The following is a 27,953-nucleotide window of genomic DNA, read 5'->3' as shown; positions in this document are numbered from 1 at the left end:
CTTGTAGGGGTCATAGGTGCCCTCTAACGCTTATTATGAATACCTCTTGAGGTCCTCTACTTAATCCAAGTGTTTGCAAGTTCCTGTGGCCAATCTCAAGTGAGATATAAATCCCTGAAATGAGCCAGAACCCCTGGGAGCCACTTGGTGGTACCCCTACAGCCCAAATCTGAGACCGGGAAATATTAGCCCCATATGCCCCTACACTACCCTGTTATTCGTTTGATGCACACTTCAAAGATAAGGAAGATAATGGGCCACTTTTAACCCCTATATCATTGTGAAATGCTAAAATATGACAAAGTTCGGGTGAGCTAACCGAACCCTTGTAGGGGTCATAGGTGCCCTCTAACGCTTATTATGAATACCTCTTGAGGTCCTCTACTTAATCCAAGTGTTTGCAAGTTCCTGTGGCCAATCTCAAGTGAGATATAAATCCCTGAAATGAGCCAGAACCCCTTGGAGCCACTTGGTGGTACCCCTACAGCCCAAATCTGAGACCGGGAAATATTAGCCCCATATGCCCCCTACACTACCCTGTTATTCGTTTGATGCACACTTCAAAGATAAGGAAGATAATGGGCCACTTTTAACCCCTATATCATTGTGAAATGCTAAAATATGACAAAGTTCGGGTGAGCTAACCCGACCCTTTTCATTGTCAATGTTGTATTCGAAGGTTCACGTCAAAACATGGCCGATACAAAATAATCCCAATTTCACCTGATGATATTCGCTGTTTTTGACTGCGACATATAATAATTTACTTATGAGAATAAAACCACAATGCTGGGTGTTCTACTGTCTCATATTCGTAATAATACGATGTCTTTTTAATTTTTGATTGATGTTGTTTCCGGGGGAGTAAAAAGGCCCGAGGATAAATTTTTAAACATGCACATGTTCAACGTCGATGTAAACAAATTATCTTGCCACACTGAGTTGGCTTTGAGTTTTTAGTGTATTTGTATCGTTTTATGCCTTTTAATTTACTTTAATTTATCATTTCTTTTATATCACAATACGCTTGCATATCACTCAATACGATGCATATAGTTTTTTATTTGTATCAATAAGTCTACACTTAGGATAACATTATTTTCATAACTTATGACCCGTATAGACGTATTTCATTTCTATCCAACATAGAAGCATGTATAACTCTTATCCAGGCGAGCTTTACTGCTTTGGAAGTCAGCAATGCTCGTACAAATTATTGAGCATTAATCATTTTGATATTAATTAAAATATGTCGATAATTAGGTGAAATATAATTTTTCTGTTCGAGTACTCTCAGTCCTTTGATGAATTTCCTTATTGGCTGCTAGCTTCTACGGGCTTAGTGGCTGCTGTTAGTGGCTGCTAGCTTCAGCCTGGTCTATATAACACCGGATCCATTTATTCATGTGAAATTAACTGAAGCCTTTCGGCTGCACGACCGCTTTTTTGTTGTTTTCACATTAATTTTTATGCACTTGGAACCATGTGTCCATTGTAACACATGTCCTAGAGCTTCACTGCATCGTCTCTTAGTTCGATGACGGTTTTGTAGAATTCTTTTCTGCTGTTTTGATAAAATACATTGAAAAAAAAGATCGACATTTTGTTCGCTGCTCTTATTACAGTGATTCTCATGCACCTAACAGGATGCTTGGTTTATAGCCAACACGATTCTTAAACATTTCTCTTTTTACTTACCTTTTGGGAATCCCTCGCCCCCTCGTCGTTTTGCTGGATCTGGTGATTAATATCACCGTTAAGTGTATTTTCTTTTAGTAAAATTATAGTTAATATACATTGCTCAGCAGAATGAAATTGAATATTCTTTTTTTACTAATGGCTTCGTAGATTACAACGATGCATTTTTGTTATGACGAAGCAACAAGAATAGATGGTCTTCAAAAACAGTCTTGAAATTGAATACAATTTATTAATTATTCAATCAATCATTTTGCAAAAATATACCCACTTGGTTCAAAACAAGACAATTATTAAAGAAAACATTCAGTAAATTAAAACAAAAAGTAAGAACTTTTGTGAATGCTGACTCACTTCAAGTTATCCTTTGTATACGATGGTGTTCGAGACAACGAAGTTTAAAATAGAATAGAATGGAATAATTTTTTTTTTCCAAATTAAGGCCTCGTAAAGCACGACATATTACAATTGTGATTACATATAAAAATAATAAATATACAAACATACAGTAGGTTCGTTTTGTACTATAATAACATAATGCCATCATGTTATGTAGTTAATGTATGAATACAATATGCGAAAGTGATTTACTCCTATTGATACACCGAAGGTGAAGTGGAACTTTTATTTCTTAACTGTAGTGATAGTTTCATAGTGCTTAAATGGGGTAGGGTACCAATGTTAGGTTGAGGTACCCAACTCCATTCCTGTTTCAGCGAGTCGTCAGTTTTTCATTTCATTACAGGTGTCGTAGAATAATCAACTTTCCATTACTACAATCGCCACAGGTATAAAAGCCAGCTAGAATCGTGATGCGGACCATCAGACTCAATATCCGTGTCTGGATATTTATTCTCAACTTGCCGTCATTTGGCCTAAAGTCTTCGGGTGATGGAGGGAAAAGGTTCATCAGTAAAGCATTAAGAGTTGCCGTTTGGGTTGTCACATGCAAAAATCATGTTACATCCACTCGTGTAATGACGCAAACAAGATCTGTAGCCGGGGCATATATCAAAGGGAGCTGGCTCGGCAGTTAATGCAAATTTAAGACATTTTCCGTTTGGCGCAATAAATAATATGTTTAGCAATTAGTTTGCATAATTACAATGTGCTTGGCAATAATTTTTATCGCTTGGTGGAAACCATAGATTTCGAAAGAGATTTATTGAGCTTTGATTCCAGGTCCCATTGACGCACCCTTTCGTTATCTCATGGAAATGAGAAAACACTCAAAAAGCCTAATGCCATAGAGATAACAACAATTTCTAATCAGTCACTGACATGTCGACCAAGGCTTTTTTTTCATGGCACGAAACATTCTATTTTTCAGTAACCATCCTATTATTTTCTCCGTGGATTCGTTTCAAATTGAATCTTTTTCTTTCCCTTTTTGACGACTTCCCAGGGAGCATAGTGGTGTCATGGCTAGAGGGCATGTTTCCTCCTGTTCCTCTTTTCTTGATTAGCCATTAATTCCTGCTTTATTCTATATTAGCTATCTTCGACGTTTTTAAGTAAAAATGGCCAAAAAGAATTCATCGAATGACAATTTATGATGAGACTATAATGTATAAATCACAAGACAGAGGGTCGTATTTATATGAAATAATGCAGTATTTCCGAGGAACATTTTGATGATTTACACTATCTTTTCCATAATCTGTATATAGCAGTTGACACGTTGCTATGAAAAATAAATGTACATGTACGAGAATACAGTTCAGTGTAATAAAAGCGTTAGTTTCCTATATTTTCTGCAAAAAGATCGCAATAAAATATGTATCAAATAACCGCACAAAAATCATCGCAGTATTTTGAATGCATCAAATCATTATTAGTATTTGGTATCTGGGACTTTAAATTACTTTTTTATACTACTACTACATGAGCATGAACATTTGTAAACTGACTGTGTTTTGTTCTTTGAACGTTCCTTGCCATGTGACCTTTGAAAGGTTACCAGCACCTTTGGTGTAATTGTCGAAATATGTCATCAGCACTGATCATAGCAGCGGGCATTTCCATGGTAATCAGTTCAAGTTAATTGTTTTTATGTTAGTATGTTTAATGTATGAGGATAAGTTTTAGAATGTTGTTATTTTTTACTTTGTTCCGACAAATTACAGAAAGAAATGCCCATAAACAAACTCTCTCTCTCTCTCTCTCTCTCTCTCTCTCTCTCTCTCTCTCTCTCTCTCTCTCTCTCTCTCTCTCAGTTAATATCATCACTTCAATTCATGATTTTGAGTTTAAAAGCACTTTATTAAAACCTAATTGATTAGGGTATTCTGATAGAATTAAAAAAATCACTACACGACCCTCTAATTCATAGAAGAAATCATAGAGATTTGATTTTTACTGCAAAATGAAAACATTTCCACTGTTTTATTACATTTCGTTTCATCGAAAAACATTTCAATATTATTTTACTAAATGATGCCTACATGAGTTGTTTATATATCTTCCCTGACAATTTGTTATATCAAATTAAGAGTGCATGCACATATTAATTAAAGGACATGATCATTGGTTTGTTTCTGTTTGGTTGATATAATAATATCCCTGCTACTGATAATAATTATAATAATAATACTAATAATCTCCTTTAATTATTCATTAACTATTAGAGTGTTTTCAAACTGATCCTGAATCCCAATTTTATAAGTGCGTACATGTATGTTGATTCTTTACCATGAACCCTTAATTTATGTATGGGTTGTTATTTAAAATGGAAGTAATAACTTTTTGCAATAAATTCAAGCAATGAATCTTTCAGGAAACCTTCGATAAATCAATAATAAATGCTATCAAAAATTATCAAATTGAAGCGGTTGCATAAATTTGAATAATATTAATTTTTAGAATTACACAATATTATTTCAAGTTTGCAGCTTTTTAAAGTTAAATTGGATGATCGATTACTAAGATGTATTTAAAAAAGTTGGCTTAACATGTATTTAAATCCACCGTGAGGGGTATCAGACACGTACGTAGTACCCCCCCCCCCCCCCCCCCCATTCCCATTTTCTCACAGCAAACATTTTTACGAAAGAAGAATAGGGCAGATTAAAAATATTTTTATCTCGTAATTACGAGAAAAGATCTCGTTATTACTAGTTAATTATCGCGTAATTATGAGAAAAGATCTCGTTATTCAGAGAAAAGATCTCGTAATTACGAGATCATTATCTCGTTATTACGAGAAAAGATCTCATTATTACGAGAAATGATCTCGTTATATATTTTGTTATTACGAGTTAACTATCTCATTATTACGAGAAAAGATCTCGTTATTACTAGATAAAGATTTATTTAAAATGGTGCGTTTTTGAAAAGACCTCCTAGTCGACTGCATCCCCCTTTCAGTCTATCTTTTTCTTTCTAGAAACGTTTATTTAATTTGGATTAATTTTTAAATAACAATGATCATTATCCATTAATTTCTATATAAAATGATCGGATTTGACATTTTATGTTATATGAATAAGTGGAAAGAGTTTTCAACTTTTATATTATAATCCCACTCTGAAGTAAATACCAGGTAGTCCTATAGTCGTAAAAACACAGTTTTATTAGTTACAGATTACTTTAATGACTATATAGTTTCAATCATGGATAAACAGGATTTACCCGAATTGTGTTTTATATGTCCATACACAACTTACATATATATTGAAAATAATTGATTTTGGATATTAACATTTTTGAGTCTGAAAACAAATTACATGCATCCTTTTTATTAAAGGGGCATGGAAACGATTTTGGTCAAATTCTATTTTTATTTTTTTATTATTACAATGCTTTAGAAATGTTTTTCTAATGACCAATTACCAGTTTACCAATTACTTCAATGTTCAAAATGTAAACAAAGGGTTTGTTTACATAGCAAAGAATTTCAAGCTCTGTAACTCGCATTAAACACAACAAATGATACTCAAATTTCGGTTGCATATTAAAAATGCCTTTCTGAAGCATTTTAAATATCAAAATCGAAAAAGAATTTTTGACCAAAATCGTGACCATGTCCCTTTAACAAACAGTTCAATGAATTTATTTATCAACCTGCTTTGCTACTTCTTTTAAAATTTCTTTAAAACTGCTTGGTCCAACTTTATATCAAATTAAATGTACGCTTTCAAACGATACTTATGCTAAGGATTTGTATAATAATAAGTATTGCAGTAGTTCATACACTAAAAATACATAAAAGGGAATAGAAAAATGAAATGCACCATTTTAAATAGATCTGTTCTCGTAATAAAGAGATGATTAACTCGAAATAACGAGATCTTTTCTCGTAATAACGAGATAATTAACTCGTAATAAGTTAACGAGATCTTTACTCGTAATAACGAGATAACTAACTCGTTATTACGAGACCTTTTCTCGTAATTACGAGATAATTATCTCGTAATAACGAGATCTTTTCTCGTAATTACTAGTTAATTAACTCGTAATAACGAAATCTTTTTTTCAGTATAATGAGATCTTCTCTCGTAATTACGAGAAAAGTAACTCATAATAACGAGATTTTTTCTCGTAATAATTCAGATCTTTTCTCGCAATAACAAAATAATTAACTTGTAAAATCGAGATCTTTTCTCGTAATCAATATTACGAGATAAAAATATTTTTTTATGGGGCCCTATCGTCTTTCGTACATTTCCCCTAAATTTACAAATAAAAATAAAATGAAGACGTATATACCAGAGACATAATTATATATACGTCCCTGTTATCGTTATTATTACGCTACTCCTCTCCAAACCACCACCAACGCCACCGCGGATTAAGATTTTCATGATTTTGATAAGTTGTCTTTTTTCCATGTCAAGATTTTTTGGATGAGCTCAAAACAGACGCTACGTACGTGCCTATCAATATCCCGTTAACACTCCGACATAATGTTTTTTTTTCCGGAATTCTTTTTTGTGTCCACCGCTCCTCTACTATTATTGTCATGAAAATAATTCCGGTGTTGAATGACTCGGGGAAAATTCTTTTGTCGTTTTGAAAAATCATCAAAATGGATAGATTGTTACGTTTAAGTGGTGGAATGCCAGGTTTAGGCCAGGGTGCCCCACCAACAGACGCACCAACAGTTGACACAGCAGAACAAGTCTACATTTCATCACTCGCTCTGTTAAAGATGCTTAAACATGGCCGAGCCGGTGTGCCTATGGAAGTGATGGGACTGATGTTGGGTGAATTTGTTGATGATTATACTGTCCGAGTAATTGACGTGTTTGCTATGCCTCAGTCAGGAACAGGAGTAAGTGTCGAAGCTGTGGATCCAGTTTTTCAAGCAAAGATGTTGGATATGTTAAAGCAGACCGGCAGACCAGAAATGGTGGTGGGTTGGTACCATTCTCACCCTGGCTTTGGTTGTTGGCTCTCAGGGGTGGATATCAACACACAGCAAAGTTTTGAGGCGTTGTCAGAGAGAGCTGTTGCAGTTGTCGTTGACCCGATCCAGAGTGTCAAAGGAAAGGTTGTCATTGATGCTTTCCGCCTCATTAACCCGAATATGATGGTACTTGGTCAGGAACCGAGACAAACAACGTCAAACCTTGGGCATCTGCAAAAACCGTCAATACAGGCACTGATCCATGGATTAAACAGGCATTATTATTCCATTGCTATTAATTACAGAAAGAATGAACTGGAACAAAAGATGCTCCTGAATCTCCATAAGAAGAGCTGGGTGGATGGGCTGACTTTGGATGATTATAATACACATTGCACTAACAATGAAAATACAGTGAAAGAAATGCTGGAACTTGCTAAGAACTACCACAAGGCATTAGAAGAGGAGGAAACCATGACCAAGGAACAGTTAGCTATAAAAAATGTTGGGAAAATGGACCCAAAACGTCATCTTGAGGAACATGTGGATGTACTAATGACCACAAACATTGTTCAATGCCTGGGTGCAATGCTGCACACTGTTGTTTTCAAGTGATTCATTATGAGCCATATAGATGTACAGTACAATATGAACTTTTGATTCACTGATTGAAAATGGGAAATGTGAGACTTACAATTAATGGTACATTTTGATTGTGCTGTATGTTATTTCTTGTAACATCATAACATTTTTTCTTGTTGTGATATGTACATTTAATTTTATATTTTCTGAAGTCATCACAGTTTGGTTGTGTTATGGCTTTTGTAATGTAAAATAAAAAAATTTAGATGTTGATTTGATTATTTCACCTTTATGAATATATATTGTTCTTAATAAGAAAGGATTAGAAACCTATATTGTTTAGGTGGGTACATGCATGATTTTCAAAACTATTGTGATCCTTGACACACATTTCTTAAATGCCCCATTTTACATTGCTTTCAAAATTGGCAATAATTTTTATAAAAGCAATATTTCTTTATAATTATACATATAAGACAAAATGATGAAAAAGGCATGTAGCAGTTGGGACAAAACTTTGACATCCCCGCCCCCCCCCCCCAAAACCCATAAAAATGACGACAATTGTCAAATTTTCAAAATCCAAATCCGTATGTGTAAAGTCCGGGGGGGGGGGGGGGGGGGGGGGGGGGTATAGCTCGTAGTAGTTAAAATTCTATTATTATGTTAATATCCTCTATAATTATAAATCCCCCCCCCCAAAAAAAAAAGGGGTGGGTGGGGTCTTTTAACATTCTCTCTCTCTCTCTCTCTCTCTCTCTCTCTCTCTCTCGTCCACTTCTACTTTTGAAACATCCACGTGAATAAAGTTAGATATGTTAGTGATCACATTTTTATCAATTACTTTTCAGGATATAATATGAATTTCCATTCACTACAAATATTTCAATTTTCGACTACGTGCAATTTTTTGTAAAAGAAATATTTCTCCTTTTTTTTCATATTAAATGCACCTATAATGTACATCGTGGTTATAATAATATATTGTAAGGTTTTCCTACAATGTGTACTCGAGAACCGTATTAATGCTTTAAGAACGTTAACCTTGAAACCGTAATCCTTACCGTGTATCGACCCTTAGAGGCCGGGTACACTATCCTCCCAGAGTAGTTTATCAATTGTCCCTTAACATTTTGCCCCCCCCCCCCCAAAAAACTAAAATACAGTCATGTAGATAAATAAACAAAAACAAATAGGGCGTTATTATATACTTCTTATTTTTGGATACCAGTGTACCAAGTTTAATGTTTATCCTGAAATGGCTCAAGATTACGATATCTGCGAACAATACCTGGTCTGCCGACCAAGAGGTGCAAAAGAATACACATGTATGCCACTGAGTGTATGATTATGGCGCGGCAAAATTGTGAGGAAAGTGTTTTTAAAATTAGTGTTTACTACGCATGTATTAACATGCATTAGAGTGGAAATTCCTAGTTTCAAGACTCTGCGTCAAAATAATTTGTAACACTTGACACTGAAATATGCTTTTGGTTTAATAGATCATTTTCTGGATCCGTATCCTTAAAGTAGCTACATTACGCCGGATCAGGTGTAAACTTGTGCTTCTTTCGTGTTTTTAAATACCAGGAACACAAACCCATTCAATTCTCTATTGATCCATAACCGAGTACTAAGAATTCTATTTAATCTATTGCCACATATATACATGTATATAGCGGCTAGAAAACAGGTCGTGTGAAGTTGTCCACGGTGGAACTCTTTATCGTCTCGAGAGGTTGGTGACGACACAGTGAGAGGTCAAGGGTGAGAGAATTTATAAGTTCCTTGTAGCCGATATAGTTTATATAAACACATGTTAGTGAATGGCGAAATACCCACTGATCACAACATTTACTCGACACAGGTGAACGACTCTGGACTTCTAGCGCTGTGACGGTGTATGATTAAAAATTTATGACAAGTGTTAAAAGTTATTTATAAGGAGGCGTACGTGTAGAGTCTCAGTGCCATACCTGGAGCGAGAGAAGGAAAGATGAGAAACAGGAAGGAAAATAACGGTGATTCGGATGGACAGAAAGTTAATAACAACGACACCAGCAATGAATGCCGGGAAAAGTTCTATTCAAAATTGTGTGAATTAAGAGAACGGGCTCGGAAAACGGGACTCGAAAAAGACTTTGTTGCCCATGTGTTTAGGGCTCGTGGAAATCTAAAATTCCAACCCCAAGAACAAATATCATGGCCAAAAACCATAGCAATGGCCTTGACCGTTTCATTCCTTGTAATGGCAGGGGTCGCGACCTTTGCTGGGGTTATCATAAAAGTTACCGGGTGGGATGAGGAAATATATGCCTCCTTTCGCGAGTCACATTGCCTTCTAGATAATGGGGGATTTACGATAGAAATCGCCAGGCCTCTGACGAACTGTGATTGTTGTAGAAATCTCAAAGAGTTTCCCATTGAAAGGAATATCTCCGCGGACGATTTTGTGAGGAAATACGCATACACCGCGGTGCCTGTTCTTATTAAAGATGCTACTCAAAACTGGACAGCAATGAGAAACTTCAGTTTTGATTTTTTCAAAAATTTGTACACAACTACGAAAGACGCTTTGACAGTAATCGAGGAAGAATGCCAGTTTTTCCCTTACAAAACAGAGTTTGAGACCCTGGCCGATGTATTCAATATGTCGGTTGAAAGGGCCAATTTTACCCCAGGGGAAAAACCCTGGTATGTCGGGTGGTAAGTGCTTTTTTTCCAAAATAATTACACTGAATTAAATTATCAGATAAATCTCTACATGTTTTTGCATCCGCCGGTCTACGAATCGTATCATTTTTAATCATTTTTCAATGAACGACTTTCAAACAATGGATGAATTAGATTGAAACCCAAAATACAAATCCCCTGATGATGTCATGTAGAAATGACTTTCTCAACGTTAAATTTTATTTGTATATTTATTTTTAGGAATTTTTGTTAGTTTATAAAATTAATAAATTTGAAATTCAGCTTCACTATAATTTGATCCTGGTATGATATTAAAGATATTTCTATGCTACAAATTAAATAGTGAAGGTAAAAGTAGACAGACACCTGTTACAGTTTAGTGTGAACAGTGACTGTGTTTGACACGTAATAGTCAACAGATGCAGAAATGTCACGTATAATTCTCAAATTTTCAACACAATCAATGATCGAATAAAAAACTCGAAATAAAAATTTCATCTAGAGAAATAAAACGTCATGCAATTATTACAGTGCAAAGACACCTTTACAATTGTAACAACATAAACCTTGAAAATATGAAGATGTTTTGAGGTTTTCAAGTTATTTTGCGTGTATACAATACGCCCACTCTAAACCCCTGAATACCACCAACTGTGTTCATAACTCCATAAACGCAGTTACTTCAACCGGCGTTATCATGATTATGAGCTGGCATGTTATAGTATAACATGATGTGCACCATGAAAAATGCAGCAGGTCATTTGCATTTCACAACACCATACCTGAAACATGTTATGAATAAATAAATCCTTTAGGACCATATTCCCAATAGTGATAATATAAATAAGTCCCGTCTTTTCAGGAGTAACTGCCACTCGGACGTGGCGACCGTCCTCAGACAGCACTATAACCGGCCCTACTTCCTTCCTGTGGACTCCGAATCAAGTCAGGTGGACTGGATCTTCATGGGCGGACCTGGACTGGGGGCATTCGTTCACGTAAGTGTGCGGCATACACGAACAAAACAGACTTATACTGTGTCTTTTATATATGTTTTAATGTTACTCTAATTTTTTTAAAGCAAATTTGCACATTTACAAACAACATGAAGTTGAAATCACACTTTAAGCAGATTATATATAATGTGAGACTGTAAAGTACTTTCGAGTGGGTGAATTGAATGTGTGATCAGCAGATGTGCTATTTTTTATGTCAATGTTATGTCTTTATACCAATGGTCCATCAACGTCTCAAAAACCGTTGATTTTTTTTTTTCACAATTTGAAAAATAAGGCACTCCATAAAACCTTTGCTCAGAAATAGATTTGCGGTCTATAGGGAAGAATAGCATGTATTCAACGAGGTCGTTATTTAATCTACCTTTCTTCACCAAGTCTAATGGATTCGCTCGATGCTCGTAGAGCTCTGCGGATTCTCAAATGACTTTTAATATTTATCTTATAAAAGAGAAGTAGCCACGCAAACTTTCGGCAAAATGGTGATAAAGCACTAACTGTTGCCGTTAGGTTTCATTCAAACGCAGAAGTTTTTTCCCCATGCAGCCCTACTCTGAGGAATGGATTGAATTAACAAGTAAATGGGAGAATTCGATAATTCGGACGTGTGGAACGGTTTTTCCCGTTAATGATATCCACAAATGGCTGATTTTCTTTTCGATCTCGCAAATAATGGAGCTCATTGAGGATTTTTCTCCAGAAAATTTCATTCATATCATTTTAGTGCATTTTAGAGTAACTTATTTTAAGTGTGTTAAATTCATGTTACAGAATTATCGTAGTGGGTTTTTTCTGTAAATACAGAAATTTTGTATGCCTGACATTGGAAAGTTTCTATGTATATGATCTAAATACTGCAGTTACTTACAGTGTACCTATAAATTAGAACACACGTATTCTACTTTTGAATGAAAAGAAAAGAAATACCGGTACGTTATTCGCCACTGTAGATAAAGATTGAACTAAACATGGCTTGGTATGGCATGGTAATGAAATAATGTTGAAGGGGGTCCATATCTTCCTGTAATATAAACTGTATTATTACAAAAATTAGAGTCGATCTTCTTTTGACTTTGAAGTTTTCGATTGTTGCTGATTTTTAAAGAAAAAAATATAAAGAAAATCTCATACTCTTCGTGTGAGCAATGCAACCCACGGGCCAAATCCTTTTCGCTCATTAGAGGAAATTTACGCCCACCCACAGACAAAGAGTGCTCTTTAATGAAGAACCAATGTTCCAGGAAGTGACGCAATTAAACTCCACGATAACTTCCTGTTGAAGGTGATGGAAACCGTCCAATCAAACCTTTTCACCAGGAAGTAAGGGGATTATATCGAGCATTCGGATATCACGAATGCGCCGCTCAATTTGATGATTTACGTGACTAGTTACTTGTATTCCAATGTGCATAAATATTGGCATAATTTACGCAATATGTGAACTGTTTTAGTTTTACAAGAGCTGGGAGCACCTGTTCCGCCATTATATTAATGTGTGAAGTAGAAAACAATAAACATAAATCTCAGTTTAACAAACTGTTGAGCTCTTTACTACAAAAGAAGTCATAACTACATCGCAGAGAGTCAAATCGAGTTCATCACGATACAGCTTATCTATATATGCTTTTGAAATTATGATTGATTATAATTTTCAAACTCATCATTGTTATTCTTATGTATAATATTTTACAGCTTGACTACGTCCAGCGACCGTCATGGCAAGCACAGATATCAGGACAGAAAACCTGGACTCTGATTCCAACCCCCGAGTGTGAGCACGTGTGTACGGCGCTAAACGTCACCGTCAGTAAAGGAGATATCAGTAAGTATCGATATCTGGAAGACAGATATCTAATTGGTATCTACTTCTAATATGTATAAAAGCCTTTAAGTTAGCATGCACTTCAAATATGAAAATATATATGATTAGGAAGATATCGTGTGGGGGTTGTCGGTAAGTATCGATATCTGAAAGAGAGATATCTAGTTGACATCTACCTAAGATATTAAAAATCTTTAAGTTAATATTATATACTTATGACGATATGATGCACTTCAAATATGACGAAAGGATGCATATTTATTACGTATCCGTATTGCATATCACTGTGTGTGTTCATATAAAAGGGGCTGGGTCGATATCATGGACTCCATATACTACAACCACAGGGCTTGTCTTCTTTAAATGGTACTTTGCTTCAGCAATCACAGTTAATGTCTCGGTAGATTAAAAATCCAACGAACGATTATTATGTTATACGTTTTCTTATAACATGAGTCAAGACCCAAATTACAGAAGGAGTATTAGTATAATACTCAAGTACATCGGACCATGAAATATCATTAGTTAACTTATCACATTAATAAGTTATCAGTATCAATGACTCGATTTGTACATATTTTTTTTAAGAAGTAGCAATTTTGTTCTTAATTTTTACTTTATGCGAAAAAAAAAGGGAATGACTGTATATAATTAGGCATATAACACATATAGTCTATACTATTCTGTGAGAGTAATATTATCTTGAACAAATTTTAAATCCTGTATGTTGGTGTACAATAAAATACAGTACTATGTTGAAATTATTTGGCAAGAATTTGGTTGTAAAGTAATCTAAGTACATACATGTCATTTTAGAGGTTTAACTTCATCAAAGATTTGTTAACGAGATATGTTAGATACGCCATGCATACTCTGCCAATTAAATCAATACATGTACAAAAGGACACAGAACTCAAGTGTCACAGTACACATACAGTCTGCATTATTCGTCCTTTTTATTTCCCGTCTGATATCGTATTGCATGTCCCAGATACAAGTCAGATAAACCCCGACAAGAACGGAAGTATTTTCTTGTAAACACTTGAAATCACGCAAGACAACGAACAGCCACAATCCCACCGCGTACTTACAACACTTATTAGTATGTACAGTGTATATATACAAAGTACAGACTAGTACATTTTGAAGCGTATTATGATCAGGATCTATGTAATACATTTTCAGAAAGCTGTGTTCTCTTTTTATTTACACTAGATCTTGACCTAAAAAATGAAAAACCATTCCTTTTTCTATGATTTTTGCTATTGTGTCCTTGAAAAGATAAACAGACATTCTGTACTAACCAAACTTATGGAACAATATTCAAAAGACAGTGATATTTATTTATTCAAACACGATTTCACAGATTTTATCTGAACCGGAAACACGACTTTCCTACGGCAAGATCACGCTGAATTATGATATTGTTATATAATTTACATGCAAAAAAATTTGAGTTACACACTTAGGCCCAATTAGTTTTATTATGTCATGTTCTTTTCACATAGTACTTATAATTTCTCTGAGATAATTTGTTGGGGTTTTGTTTTTTTTTTCAGTTGTGTTAGACACGAACCAATGGTATCATGCCACTTATATCCATCCTGGAGAAATAAGCATCACTATTGGATCCGAGTACGACTAATTAAATAAAATGTTATCTCCAGAAAACCTTTCTTAATTTTGGTTTGTTGAGAGAGAGAGAGAGAGAGAGAGAGAGAGAGAGAGAGAGAGAAACTAACAAGGTGTGAATTTGTCATACACGTCATTCTCACGATTAATGGAAAGTACGTCCGTTTTCAAAAAATATTCAGGGTTTTCTTAAATCATTATTCAACTTTGCTGAAATTATCATAATACAGTAATAACAACAAAACAAGAAACTATAATTAATTCCTATTTCCCGTTTTTTTATTTTGAATAATAAAAGGATATTTATCTATGAAACTACTGCATACATCATCGAATTCTATTTACTAAAATATTTTTACCTAACCGTTATGCATTGACAATATATTGCACATATGCATACAATTATATTGTTCGCCTCGAAGCAATTGCAAGGTCTCCCACATGACCGCTCCTCACACACGCACTTATATTGGAATATGATGCACTTTCACTTTATTGTAAACTATACGGTGTCCCATGCATGCTTATGGGTGACAAGCTAGCTAGAGTTTAGCGATGGGTCTGTCACTCAATTTATTTTCTTCTTGTAAGTATGAGCAACGTTAAAAAAAAAACCGAAAGAGCAAATTTTAGGTTTAAAATATGGTCTCCATTTTCTAACGCCCAAAATCACACCAAGAATTCTCATAAATAGCTTCTCATAGAGACATGTTACACTTATTTGTTAGTTTAAAAAAAATGATAAACTAGGCATCCAGTGGTTAAATTGTTATTCGTGATTATATATATCTACCATAAACATTTGATAGTCTTGCTAAAAGGCTTCATCATTATACGCTGAAACTTAAAATCATATACAGATTTAAACCAGGTGGGTTAAGTGATGACATCCCTCAGGATATTTTAACATGACATAAATTTAAAATAAATTAATTAAAGTAATCCCGGATTCTAGTTAACAAATTAACCAGGTACGACTAATTCACGCTGTGCTTTTTGTTGTTGACGATTAATGGAGCTGTCCAGTGCTTTGATTTATGGCTAAATTCTGTATATATATTCTATTTATTGGTACTTCACAGATCTATGGATATAGACTGTAAAGGGCTGTACTCTTGGCGATATGTTCTTTTAAAAGCAAAGGTCTTTACAAATTTAACCAAAACATATTGTGTTGTATATTCAGTTTATGAACTCTGAAAATAAGACAATAAATAGACAGATATGTTCAGTTAATGGTCCAATATACCAGCATTTCTACTGACCCATGGTTAAGTATTCAACATATAATGTATTTAACATTCTGAATTTGTAAATATTCTATTTACAAGTTTAGTTTAAAATGATTTTCATATTCTTACCCTTATAATTTACCATTAGATAAAAAACCATCTACTAGATTTAAATACGTAACTCAAATCTTGGTCAGATTTGAATAGTAATCGAACCAGGTTACGAGAAACCCCAAGCTTGTTGCAAAGGACTCTTGACTTTGTAGTCTTAGGTTCTACTGAATTTAATAAATTTATTGCATGATGGTGAGGGAATTAGGAAGATTTATTTCCCCAGGGAAAATTATATTTCCGTCGGCCATTGCCCTTAGGGAAATACATGTATGATTTTCCATGGGGAATAAATCTTTTTATCTCCCTCACCATCATGCAATAAATTATTTATCATGCCACTTAATACTAGTATTACAATACCTGAGAAGTTGAAAAAGAAACTGTCTTTCCAGCATTTATATTGTCACACCGACAAATGTTTTGATTGTATTGCATTGCAATAGTGAATTTTATCAGAAAATAAAAATTAACATTCATGACAATTGGTGCAATAAAGTTACCAATATATTAAAGCGAGTTTATTCAGGATAATAAAACAACCAATCAAGATACAGTTGTAGATGATCAATCAGATGATTACGACTCGGATAAATTCTGTAAATTTGAAAGCAGTGGACAGGATGAAAATTGTGGTACGCTACTAGATAATGTATTGTATAATATGAATCAAACTTTCACATTTGATCGATGACAGGGCCAGCGCCCATTAAGTTTGTATCAAGATCAAATGGCTGAATATTTTTCAGTTCAAACAATATTTTGCGGGAAAGTAAGAATAGAAGATGATCAACATCAAGTACATGTATCATAAGCTGATATTGCAAAATTGAACGTGGTAGTTTTGATATAAGGGTTGCATAATCAGTTCCAAACCTGTTTATCAAACTGAAAAAGATTCAACTAAAACAAATTACAAACAAATGCAACTTGACACTTAAAAATTGCTAAAACAAAGAGGGGAAACTTATACTGCAAATAAATGAGAAATCCTGATCCACTTAATGACACTGTAGGACATATTGAGGGATTTTATGTATTTAAACAGTAGCGAAAATCTCCTTCTTATCTTCAAACAAGACAGAAAGAGATGTTTTTGGAATGGTACGACAACTTGATCTGTCAGCATGGTTCATGTCGTTTTCTGCTGCAAATACTTAGCGTCAGGAATGTTAAACAATCAAAGGGATGCATATATATGCTAAAATTGAAACCATGACTTTGGCTGAAAACTCGCGGTTGATGCAGAAGAATCCAGATACATGCATTAAATATTTTGATCATCGCTTAAAATGATCTTCATCCCAGTGGCAAAGTACAAGACTATTTCTACAGGGTTGAGTTTCACCAGAGAGATGACCACATGTTCATATGATTGTTTGGATCGAAAATGCTCCAAAAACACTTTAAAAATGATAGTCAGGAACTTTGTTAATAAATACTTAAAATATGTCAAAAGAATTCAGAAGATAGGTAGTTAGAGTTACATGTGCATAAACACTAACAATCTTGTAGAGAAAGAAAAAAGGCTGTATATAGATTTGGATTTCCATTGCCACCTCTTCAGACAGCTTTGATACTAGAAACTTTTGACAGTTATATTTGATAAATACAACAAAATGCATAAAGCTATGCAAGGAAAAATGAATGGTTTGATAAATGGATATGACGAGAAATGTAGCCCCCAAAATTTTTTGCATAATGTATTACAGTCATCAGAAAAAGATTACATCAAATGCATCAGAAGTTCTTTGAAAGGACCCAAGGTATTTCTGAAGCAAAAACGATGTGACATCAAAGTCAATGCTTACAATAGAATACTCCATACTTGGTCAGCTAATATTGACATCCAGTTTGTTTTGAACCCTTATGCTTGTGCAATGTACATTGTCACCTAAATAAGGGGTATGCGTGATCTTCTGAACAGAGCTGCTGAAGAAGCAAGGGAAGGCAACCTTGACATATAAAGACAAGTTAGAAGCATTGAAAAAAAATCCCTAAACAGTGTTGGTGTTGGAGCAAAGGAAGCAGCATACCGTTTTGCAAAACCATGTACAAAGGCATCAAGAGATACTATCTTTATACATACATCACCAATTGATGACCGTGTAATACTTGTTAAAAAGGATACAGAGCCTAAAAAGTTGAATACTAACTCTACATGTATTGAATGCAGTATTATTGTAAAATGATATTTAACACGTCCAAAGCAACTTGTAAATTATTGTTTAACTTACTAGTATTATGTCTCTCTACCAATTAGATGTAGTATTCCCCAAAGAAAATGTAAGTATGTCCTACAATTTGGAAATAAATGATGATGAGAGACGTGAATCAGAGAATGATGAGAGCGGACGTGATATTGGAAGTGAATTCAAAGATGACAGCACTTTTATTTTGATGAAAAATAGAATAAAAATCAAGCACAGAAGAAAGGAAGAGTAATCAGATATGTGCGTTTTAATCTAAAAACAAACACAGGCAGCTACTACAGAGAGAACCTAATGCTCTTCACTCCATGGAGAAATGAATCTTCTGACCGAGTTGCTTTCTCGATTTGAAAAAAAGTCTTTCTAGCTAACAAAAATGAAGACTATAAGCACAATGGTGATATGCTTGACCAGGCAGAACAAATGGTACAAAATGATTTGAATGAAACATATGATGAATTGGCCCCTGGTACCCAACAAACAGAAATGAATAATAAAATTAACGAATCAGAAATGTTTGTGCACTTTAATGCTGGAACAGAGAGAGAGAGAGAGAGAGAGAGAGAGAGAGAGAGAGGTTATAGTTACGTCAAAAGACAACTGACTGAGCAAAGTTCTGATAGATTACCTGATGATGATGATGATCAGGTAAAGTTGCATTTAACATTGGTCCTTCAACAACTGCACCTGCTTGTTACCATAAAATTAATCAAAAGCAGCATCTTATGCATTGTGATGAGTTTAACAAATTTACGTGTAGAACTAAGTATAAAAACTTGTCAGTTGTCATTATGATGAAATATCAATGGTCGGGAATGCAAAATTTAAGTTTATCAATCATTGACTTCAGCTTTCAACATGTGTGAAGAGACTATTTGGTGACATGAACATTATTGCTGTTGGAGTGTCGGAGATTTTTTCAACTTTAACCAATTATGGATGACTGGACTTTTCAGAATCTAAAACAAAAAGGTGAAATAGTAGTAGAATTGTGTCAGTCAAGAGTGAAGAAAACCTCACACAATCATTAATTGGCTCCTAGTAGAGTTAGGTCTGTATATAAGTTGAATATTCTGAATTTCATCGAGAAAGCATTAGCCGTGGATGAAGAGGTTTTACAAGAAATAGAAAGAATGTGGAAGGCAGCGCTTCTGTGTTATGTTCCATTGTACAAAGCAGGAAAAAAACAACTAAAAAATAAGGTTCAAAAATGCAAGATCACTTTACAAACATTTTAATGAAATAAAAACATGAACCCATTAGTGTAGGATGAGATGTCATAATGTTTATTTTTTCAGAAACAAGATTGACCAACGATAAATTCAAGATGATTTTATTATGGAAGGTTACCAAACATTGTTCAATCATGAAGAGAGAATTGACAGAAATTGTCCTCATCACAGAACAGCGTACTATAAGTTTAACGTGACCATTTGATGGCATGCATCTAAAAAGCAACAGTTTGCTGCCTGAATTTATCATAGCTTAAATAGAGTTAAGAGCGTTTTGAGAAAACAAATTGTTTTTCCTACAAGGTCTACAGCACGTTCTCTTAAAGATTTTGAACATGAATTTATGGTACACCTGAAACTTTTTCTAGATACAGGAAGCAAATTGATTATTTGTGCAGATTTCATTTTCGATTTGTTTACAGTGACAAAGATTTTCTTGATTTTATGACGTTGAATTTAAAATGTGAACAAATTGGATAAAAAAAAACTTATGATGCAGGATCACAGCTTGATTTAATTTTCACAAACTCCCTTATCGTAAAACTGAAGTTATTGAGGCATATTGGACTAATCACAAAGTTATTTATTGCACTTTTAAAATCTGATACATGAGCCCAAGTATATTAACATGGGGGAGATACTTCAATTGTTCCCTCTTCCACAGACCAATATGCCAATGTCACTTAGAGTGATATTGTGTTAAGCATATATATAGTATATATCTTTCTGATGATACTACTACTTGTTGATGATTTCCATGTTTAATGCTGCATTAGTATAATCATCATGTATCTTAACACCTAGAAAATTGCGGTACATGTACGTTAAAATTATTCAGTACATATAATAAGTTGTACAAGTCCAAGAGCTCAAAAATGTTGATTTTAACCAAAAGAAAAGTATTATTACAAGAAATATACACATATGTAATATAATACTAGTAGCCCGAGTACCAACCATTCACAAAATATATGTATGGCCAAGAATGGTTCATGATGTACAGATATTCATTGTTTCTGAGGGATTCTGATCGTGGTGATGCACTGATATACATGTTCACGAAGTAGCACGATATACTAATTCTAGTTGTTCTTGAACAATTGTAATGAACTTTCTTTAAGTATTTGGTGCGCCTTATTGTTCACAAATTCTCTATATCTTATTTTGCGTACTGTAAGCCAATTACTAGTATATCAAATATTCATAGTTAATGGATTTATATTCATGTAAATTTAATCTGGGATGAAAATTGTCAAAACCCAAAAGTTTATGAATTGAGTTGAGACCTTCAGTTATATTTAATGTCAATTTCTCCACCTAAAACTTTGTATTTCCCTTTTTTTTCACTATTCGCAATAAATAACGAAAGTAAGTTGCGCTATCTTATACAGCTTATAGAAATCCAGTGAAGTTGCAAAAGATAGTGACACAGCTTGTTACTAAAGGAAGCATTTTTATTCGTAGGGGTCAATGTTCGTAGGTAGCCAAAATTTTCCTGGTTCGTGGAGACGTAATTTAGTTGATAGAGTAATCGGGATAAATTTATTGAATATAAATCAGAAGATTGAATATAAGTTCGCGGGGATGTAAATTCGTTGGCAAGGATTACCCACGAAAGCCACGAACATTGACACGGTCCCCAGGAACAATAATGATTCAACAGTATACATGGTAAGGACCTGGCAATGCCAATCTTTATAGCATTCAACAAAGACACATGTTAGGATTAATGTAACTGAATGTATTTATTTTTGCTATTTCATCAATTTACATACTATGCAGAATTCGAATTTATTTCCTAAGTATTTTTATGATTATCTTGTACAATATGAAAATTGGGGGGTTTTTTTTGGCAAAATTGGAATACCAGATTTACGTGAAATTTAGATATGTATAAATAATGGAAAACTTTGTAAAATGTATAAACAGTTTTATTCAAATTTTTAAGTTTAATAAAATGTGCATAGCAAAATTTATGTAATAAAATAAAAGATCTTTATGTACATGTATTATCTTTTGAACAGAGAAGATACATTTATTCAATTATTATAAATCAATTTCAACAAAATATATAAAATTTTCAAGTACATATGCAAACTTATCTTTTTGTAACAGTAAAAATCATCACAAACTTAGCCTTTTCTCTCGTCTTTCCGTATAAAAGGAATTCAATAAAGTGATTTAGCATGTTATATTAAAAATTTTTAAGGATGGACTTTGATGGTACAAATTTATTCAACAAACATGACAATGTACATATTTTTGATCATTTATTGCCAAACTCAAACAAGAATCCAATGTTTGATGAATTAATGCATGCAATTAAATGCACATATGTATATACATGTATTTTGAATTCTTTTAATGAAATGATCCCTTAACACCAACCCTTTGATGTATTATCAGCTTATAGCTTAAAAATAATGTAATCTCATAAATGAAGGTTAACAGCATAGTTGTCCGAAAAATGAAATATTTCAGAGATACTGCTTTAGATCCGCCACAATCTTCTTTATTTGTGTCTTAAATTCTGACACATTTAGCCACCGGACAGAACAAAACTACCCCTTGTCACGCTTTATGTACGTTTTAACAGCTTTTTTTTTATGCCACTGGATTCTTTTACCAGCTCATCAGATATTACCTTTCTGTGTCCAAATCAGCTGTTGGACTGCCCGTTCGGGAAGTTGCCTCCCTTTTATCTGCCTTGTCTGTAATATTTCTATTGTTGATTTTTCATCCATTCGATTGACTTAAACTCATTCGATCAATCCAAAAATCATTTTTACCACCATTTATAGACGTTTAGATCTACAGTGCGTTTTGTGCTGCTACTCAACAAGAGTGGACACTCAATTTGCAAAAGTATGATAAGGCCACCGAACATATTACCTCACTCTATTTCGAGCTTTACATAGACATGATAACCTCTACTTATTGATATTGTAGACTTACACCTTGGCATGCTTTGTCAAAATAATTCGATGATGAGTTATGCAGTTATATGAGTTTGACTTGAAACGAGAATAGATGTCAATGAAAGCTGAACTGCTGTTGTACAATAGTCTATATTGTATTCAAAGTGGAGCTATAGTTTTAATCTTGTAGGATGTAATCTTGTTTTGCTCCACAATAATAAACTATAGTATCATAAAGTTTGTCATCTGTTGTAGACAATGAAGGCATATTGTTGAACTCAGTAGATACAGAAAAAATCTGTTTCAAGGAATTATACATCATAGCTACCAACAACCTTTAGTCGTTAGACTGGCGCAAGGATCCTGAGATCATAAAGAAGAAATAGGGTTCTACACCAAGGGGAGAGCACTGGACTCCGTGGCCAAATTCTATGATGCTTGTGCACAGGTGGAACATTTTCTAATGTGGGATGTTGTAATAACAAAGTAAATGATGATTGTGTAAAATGAAATTTCTTTTTTTTTCTTCAAGAATTTATGCAGTTTGCTATTGAATTAATGTGCATTATACCATATTGAATATGAAAGTAATGTTTTATGTTAAATCAGGGCTTTGTTGCTGTAAAAGACCAGGAAACTGAACATGCTGGTTTTGTTTGTTGGAAAATTATGATGGACATTTTTACATCCTATTTGTATTTAGCTTATATTTTGAATTATGAATGTTTTCAAGGTAGAGATAGACCCTGACAAAGCTGTCCGGGTATTAGGACAGGCCTACAAGTGTCTCACTATGACTGGTGAATGATTAAAAGTTACTGGAAGAAATATTACCTCAGTTGAAAGATAAGATGGCATTGATGAAGAAATTTGTCACTGCTAGAAGGTACGTTTTTCATTAAAATGTACTTTGCAATGCTTTAACATTTACAGGTAAATGAGAAAAAATTGAGAAATCACCAGACTGTAGAAAAATAATCAGCAAATGTCTTCATTATCTAGATATTTTCAGACTCACATTTCTAAAGATGACTAGAAATGTGGAGCATAAGTTAAACATTGATTTTACTGAGCAATCGATCGAAGAGGGAATCAAGATTCTGTAAGAGGAGCCTGATCTAGAACTAGGATGCGTGTCGGCGATATGTACGTTGTCATGATTGAGTATTACGCCCACAGGGACATATGAAAAGTTGTAAGCGTATACAAGAAGTTTGTTTTTGAATATTAATGATAACAACGGATAAGACAAGTCCATCCTTTATGTAAAGAACCATTTTAACAAGGCCTTGGACTTTCACAGGACGTTATAATCTATTTCTTGCGTCAAAACAAGTTAAAAATGACGCTGGTTTCAAGCGAAATATACACCGATCGCGTAGTCTTAGCTCAAAAGCCAGACAAATCTTGTTGATTTCAAAGAGCCATGGCTGAGTGGCAAACAATGAAACTGACATGCCTACGTCGCATTGCTATTTGACACAACTACCCAAAGTCCAAGCTTGTTAAAATGGTTCTATTTGTGACGAATACAGAATCTCTAGATGCACATAAACGGTTTTGTCCAGTGTTTATGTGCGTTTTTGCATGGAACTTTTTGATTTGTCTTGTTTGCAATTCTGATTAAATTTTTCATATACAACACGGATTTTTATTTCATAATATTTGTACTGTATTTTTGAGCTTGATTGAGTGTTTTTGCAATACGATTTTAAGTTAAAAAAAATGACATCCTTTTCCTACCCCCACCCCAATTAAGCAAGAGAAAGGGCTACATGTTGTTTCTGCAAGCTACTGCTTTTCACATTTCATAGAGAACACATGTTATCAAGTTCAGTTTACCCTAAATTGGCTCAGATAATATCAATTTCTGTTTCTCTCTCTTTTCGTTCTATGTATGTGTTTACCATTTTGATATGTACACATGGATAATGCATAACTGTGGAATCATTTTTATTCGCGGGGGGGGGGGGGGGGGTCATTGTTCGTGGGTAGCCAATTTTTCCTGGTTATGGTATCGTAATCGGGGTAATTTTATTAAATATTAAACAAATGATTGTTCGTGGGAATGTAAATTCGTGGGTAAGGGTTAACCACAAAAGCCACGAACATTGGTCCCCCACGAACAACGGTGATTCCACAGTAAATGGTTATTAATTTTTCTTAGGGTGCAAAACAAAGTTTTATATGTAACGTTTTAAGGATGTTTTCAGATGAGGGGCAAGCAAAACTGACCCCTAAAAAAATAAATAGTAAAAACATGTTACATATATATCTATATATCAATAGAAAGATAAAATGGTGAATTTTTAAATTATTTAAAAATAATGCACATGTAACTTAATGCTAGCATTTATTTGGCACTCAAAACATGCGGAAAATAGACAAAAAGATGCCTCTAAATGCAGTACACCCATGCATTTTAGGCTCCCCCTAAAAGCAGAATGCAACCAAATCAGCCATTTCAATTTCTGTACATTTTCAAGAACAAGTCCTTAGGCATCATTTCATAGTATTTTCAGGGTACATTCGCCAGCTTTTTAAAGAGCTACGTTACCCGCTAAAAAAATCATGAAATTCTGCATGTGTAAAATCCGGATGTTTTTGGAGTTACCTCCCTTTATTTTAGAGTCTCACAAAATTAATTTTTAAAAATTTTCTACATACTTTTTCATGTATTCGAAAGATAATCCACTATATTATGCAACTGAGAATTTAAAGAATTGATTTTCATGTATACCGCATAAAAATAGCAGGAAAACCCTTACCCATCATGCTTTTCCCCAGAGAAAAACCCCCTGGATTTTATACGAAACTGTGTTTAGCTACCTTAGAGTAGATAGTTTGTTGAATTTCATATTCAATGACAGCATCCTTGTTGTGATGTGATTGAATACCATGTGATACAGTATTCTGTTCTGGTTTGATTTAGTGATTATCTTCCTTGTGCTGATCACATGACCTTTGTCACCAGAAATGTGGTCACTTGATTCATATAATTATAATTGAAGTGATTTATATATCGTTTTTAAATCTAGTGCTGTCAATTTTTTTTATTGATTCAACTGAAAGTTGTTTATTTTTTGATGCTGCAAGAAAAGACTAATTAAAGATCGGATTTGGCATAGCTGAATATCCACACGGACGCAAGGCAATAAGGCATATTAGGGCGAAGACCACATCTCCAACTAATAAGACAATAGATTGAAGCTATAAATGGATAGTTGCATAGCACAGACACGTGTTAAATAATAAGAGAACTGTGCATGATTTCAATATTTTATTCTACTCTTTAAGTACACTTGTTTTATATACCGCATCCATAAATTATTTCTAAAATTAAGTTGTTATAGTTCTTTACGCCCTTTAGGTGCCTAGGAACTTTTGGGTCGGCGTAGAGTGAAACTAAATTATGTTCTCTGTTCGCATGTTCATGCCAGTGCAAAGTTCCAAGAAAAGCTCAGGATTTTGTTATTGATTACTTGTTTCAACAAATCGCAAAATCTTTCTGAAGACTGAACTGCCAAAATAGGTCATTGATATTGTTCACTTAGAATGGATACATTTCTGTTATGGAGATCATCACATACAAAACTGTATGTGACGTTTCATATATCACTGCTTATACATATCTACTCGATCAGTATCTAAAGGGACTTGGACACGATTTTATATCAAAATTATATTTTCTGTGTTTTTTTTGTGTATAAAAGGGTTTACTTGGGCATTTTGAATGATTGACAATTTAAATGTTAGATGTCAAGTTATAAGAGAGATACAGAGGTGAGAATTCAATTATGTAAACAAAGCTCGAGTCTTATATTTGTTTACAAATAATGTAAAGTATGGACTTACAATTTCTTTGACAAAATGACTCGTGGCAAACAAGATAAACTGATTAAATGTGTTCATGAATAATATTATCAACAGAAGAAATCCACCAAATAATTTTAACAATTTATGTTTATGATTCCCTGCCAATTTGTTTGATCAAACGAAGAGTAAATACAGAGATTAACGGACATAAGTATTGGTTTGTTTCTTATTGGTGTTTACTGATAGGAATTAACTACCACTACTACTTCTACTACTATTTCTACTACAACTTATAATAATAATAATAAAAACTAATAATCTTTATTTATACTTTATAACACTGAACATTAAAGTGTTTACAAACTAATGAAAACTGTGATCCTCAATACAAATGTGAATGAACTCTTAATTTATGTCGCAATTAAAATCTTAAAATAGAAGTAATAACGTTCTTACCATAGATTTAAGCAATAAGTTATTCATGAAACCTTTGGATAAATTAAAAATGATTTATGCGGTTGAATTCATTTAAATAACATTTCAGGATTACACAATTATTTTATTTTTAATAGCTTGATAAGATTAAATTTGTGGATATTACAAAGTAATATGTATTCAATAAAGTTGCTCAACATGTATTTAACGCCACAAAGGATATTATGGATTACCATATTTCCAAGATATTATACATGTTGATACTCCTACATCTCGCAAGTAGCTCAAGGTTTTCCAGATTAGTTTTGGTCACTGTTACTTTTTTCATATCTTATTTAGTTGTTGAAATTATATGGTTGGCTTCTGTAGTCTGCTTCCAATTTCTTTTGATGTTGCATTGCTTTTACTGCTGACATTTCCTAGATTTGTAAAATCCTCTACTTCTTCTTACATAGATGTGATTGTCCACCTTATTTCTCTCCGCTTGTTGCCGACTGTTTTCCTCATGATCCAGTCTATTGCAACAAGGAATAGCAATGGTGACATGATGCGTCCTTGTCTTACTCCACTTGTGATGCTGAACCAATTGCTTAATTTGTTGTCTTCAATCACGCTGCATGGGAAGTTATCGTAGAAGGCTTTAAAAGTTAGTTTGCCTGGGCATTCATATACTGAAAGTATCTTCCATAGGCTCTCACGATGTACACTATCAAACGCTCTTTCAAACTCGATAAAGTTCAGTTGCAGTTTGCTGTTCGTTCGATGTATTGCTCCATAATGTTGTGCAGATTAAAGATATGGTCTATGCATCCTTCACCTGGTCTAAAGCCGGCTTGCTGTTTCCTTATTTTGCTATCGAGAGCTTAACTTTGCCGCATGCAAATTATTTTGCAGAATATTTTACTAGGGATCGAGAGAAATGTTATACGACGCCATTTTGAACAGTCCATTCTATCACCCTTCTTTGGCAACTTTACAATAAGTCCCTTACACCAATCCTTTGGAAGCACCTCCAACTCCCATATTGTATATATCTTGATATCTATTTTAGATTAGTTCACTCTCCAAGCTGTCTATGCCAGGAGCTTTGTTGCTGTTTTTAAGTTTGTTAATGGTTTTCTTAATCTCTTCGAAGGTGGTTCAAGTTCTACATCTAATTGATCACCAAAGTTCTCATCAACAGTTGCAGTTTCTGTTGGTTTGGGGCG

General features: G+C 34.0%; 2 protein-coding genes across 2 annotated transcripts; both read left to right on the top strand.

Moving 5' to 3' along the window:
* The first annotated feature begins 6,660 nt into the window (after positions 1-6,660).
* Positions 6,661-7,898, top strand: LOC128166314 (26S proteasome non-ATPase regulatory subunit 14). The gene has a single exon (XM_052831407.1). It carries the CDS (start codon positions 6,725-6,727, stop codon positions 7,658-7,660), a length of 936 nt encoding a protein of 311 aa, XP_052687367.1. The 5' UTR covers positions 6,661-6,724; the 3' UTR covers positions 7,661-7,898.
* Positions 7,899-9,283: 1,385 nt separating this feature from the next.
* Positions 9,284-14,828, top strand: LOC128167346 (uncharacterized). Its single transcript, XM_052833022.1, has 4 exons — positions 9,284-10,333; positions 11,184-11,319; positions 13,030-13,159; positions 14,719-14,828. Exons 1-4 carry the CDS (start codon positions 9,624-9,626, stop codon positions 14,802-14,804), a joined length of 1,062 nt encoding a protein of 353 aa, XP_052688982.1. The 5' UTR covers positions 9,284-9,623; the 3' UTR covers positions 14,805-14,828.
* Positions 14,829-27,953: the final 13,125 nt, after the last annotated feature.

This window comes from Crassostrea angulata, chromosome 10, assembly GCF_025612915.1.
Source record: "Crassostrea angulata isolate pt1a10 chromosome 10, ASM2561291v2, whole genome shotgun sequence".
NCBI lineage: Eukaryota > Metazoa > Mollusca > Bivalvia > Ostreida > Ostreidae > Magallana > Magallana angulata.
Note: the sequence above shows the minus strand (reverse complement) of the source record. Positions and strands in the feature narration are given on the sequence as shown.

Excerpts from the sequence above, each read along its gene's own strand:
- LOC128166314 (XM_052831407.1), top strand. The coding sequence starts at position 6,725 with ATGGATAGATTGTTACGTTTAAGTGGTGGAATGCCAGGTTTAGGCCAG.
- LOC128167346 (XM_052833022.1), top strand. The coding sequence starts at position 9,624 with ATGAGAAACAGGAAGGAAAATAACGGTGATTCGGATGGACAGAAAGTT. Across the intron at positions 10,334-11,183 it reads AAACCCTGGTATGTCGGGTG|GAGTAACTGCCACTCGGACG; the intron begins GTAAGTGCTTTT and ends CCGTCTTTTCAG. Across the intron at positions 11,320-13,029 it reads GACTGGGGGCATTCGTTCAC|CTTGACTACGTCCAGCGACC; the intron begins GTAAGTGTGCGG and ends AATATTTTACAG.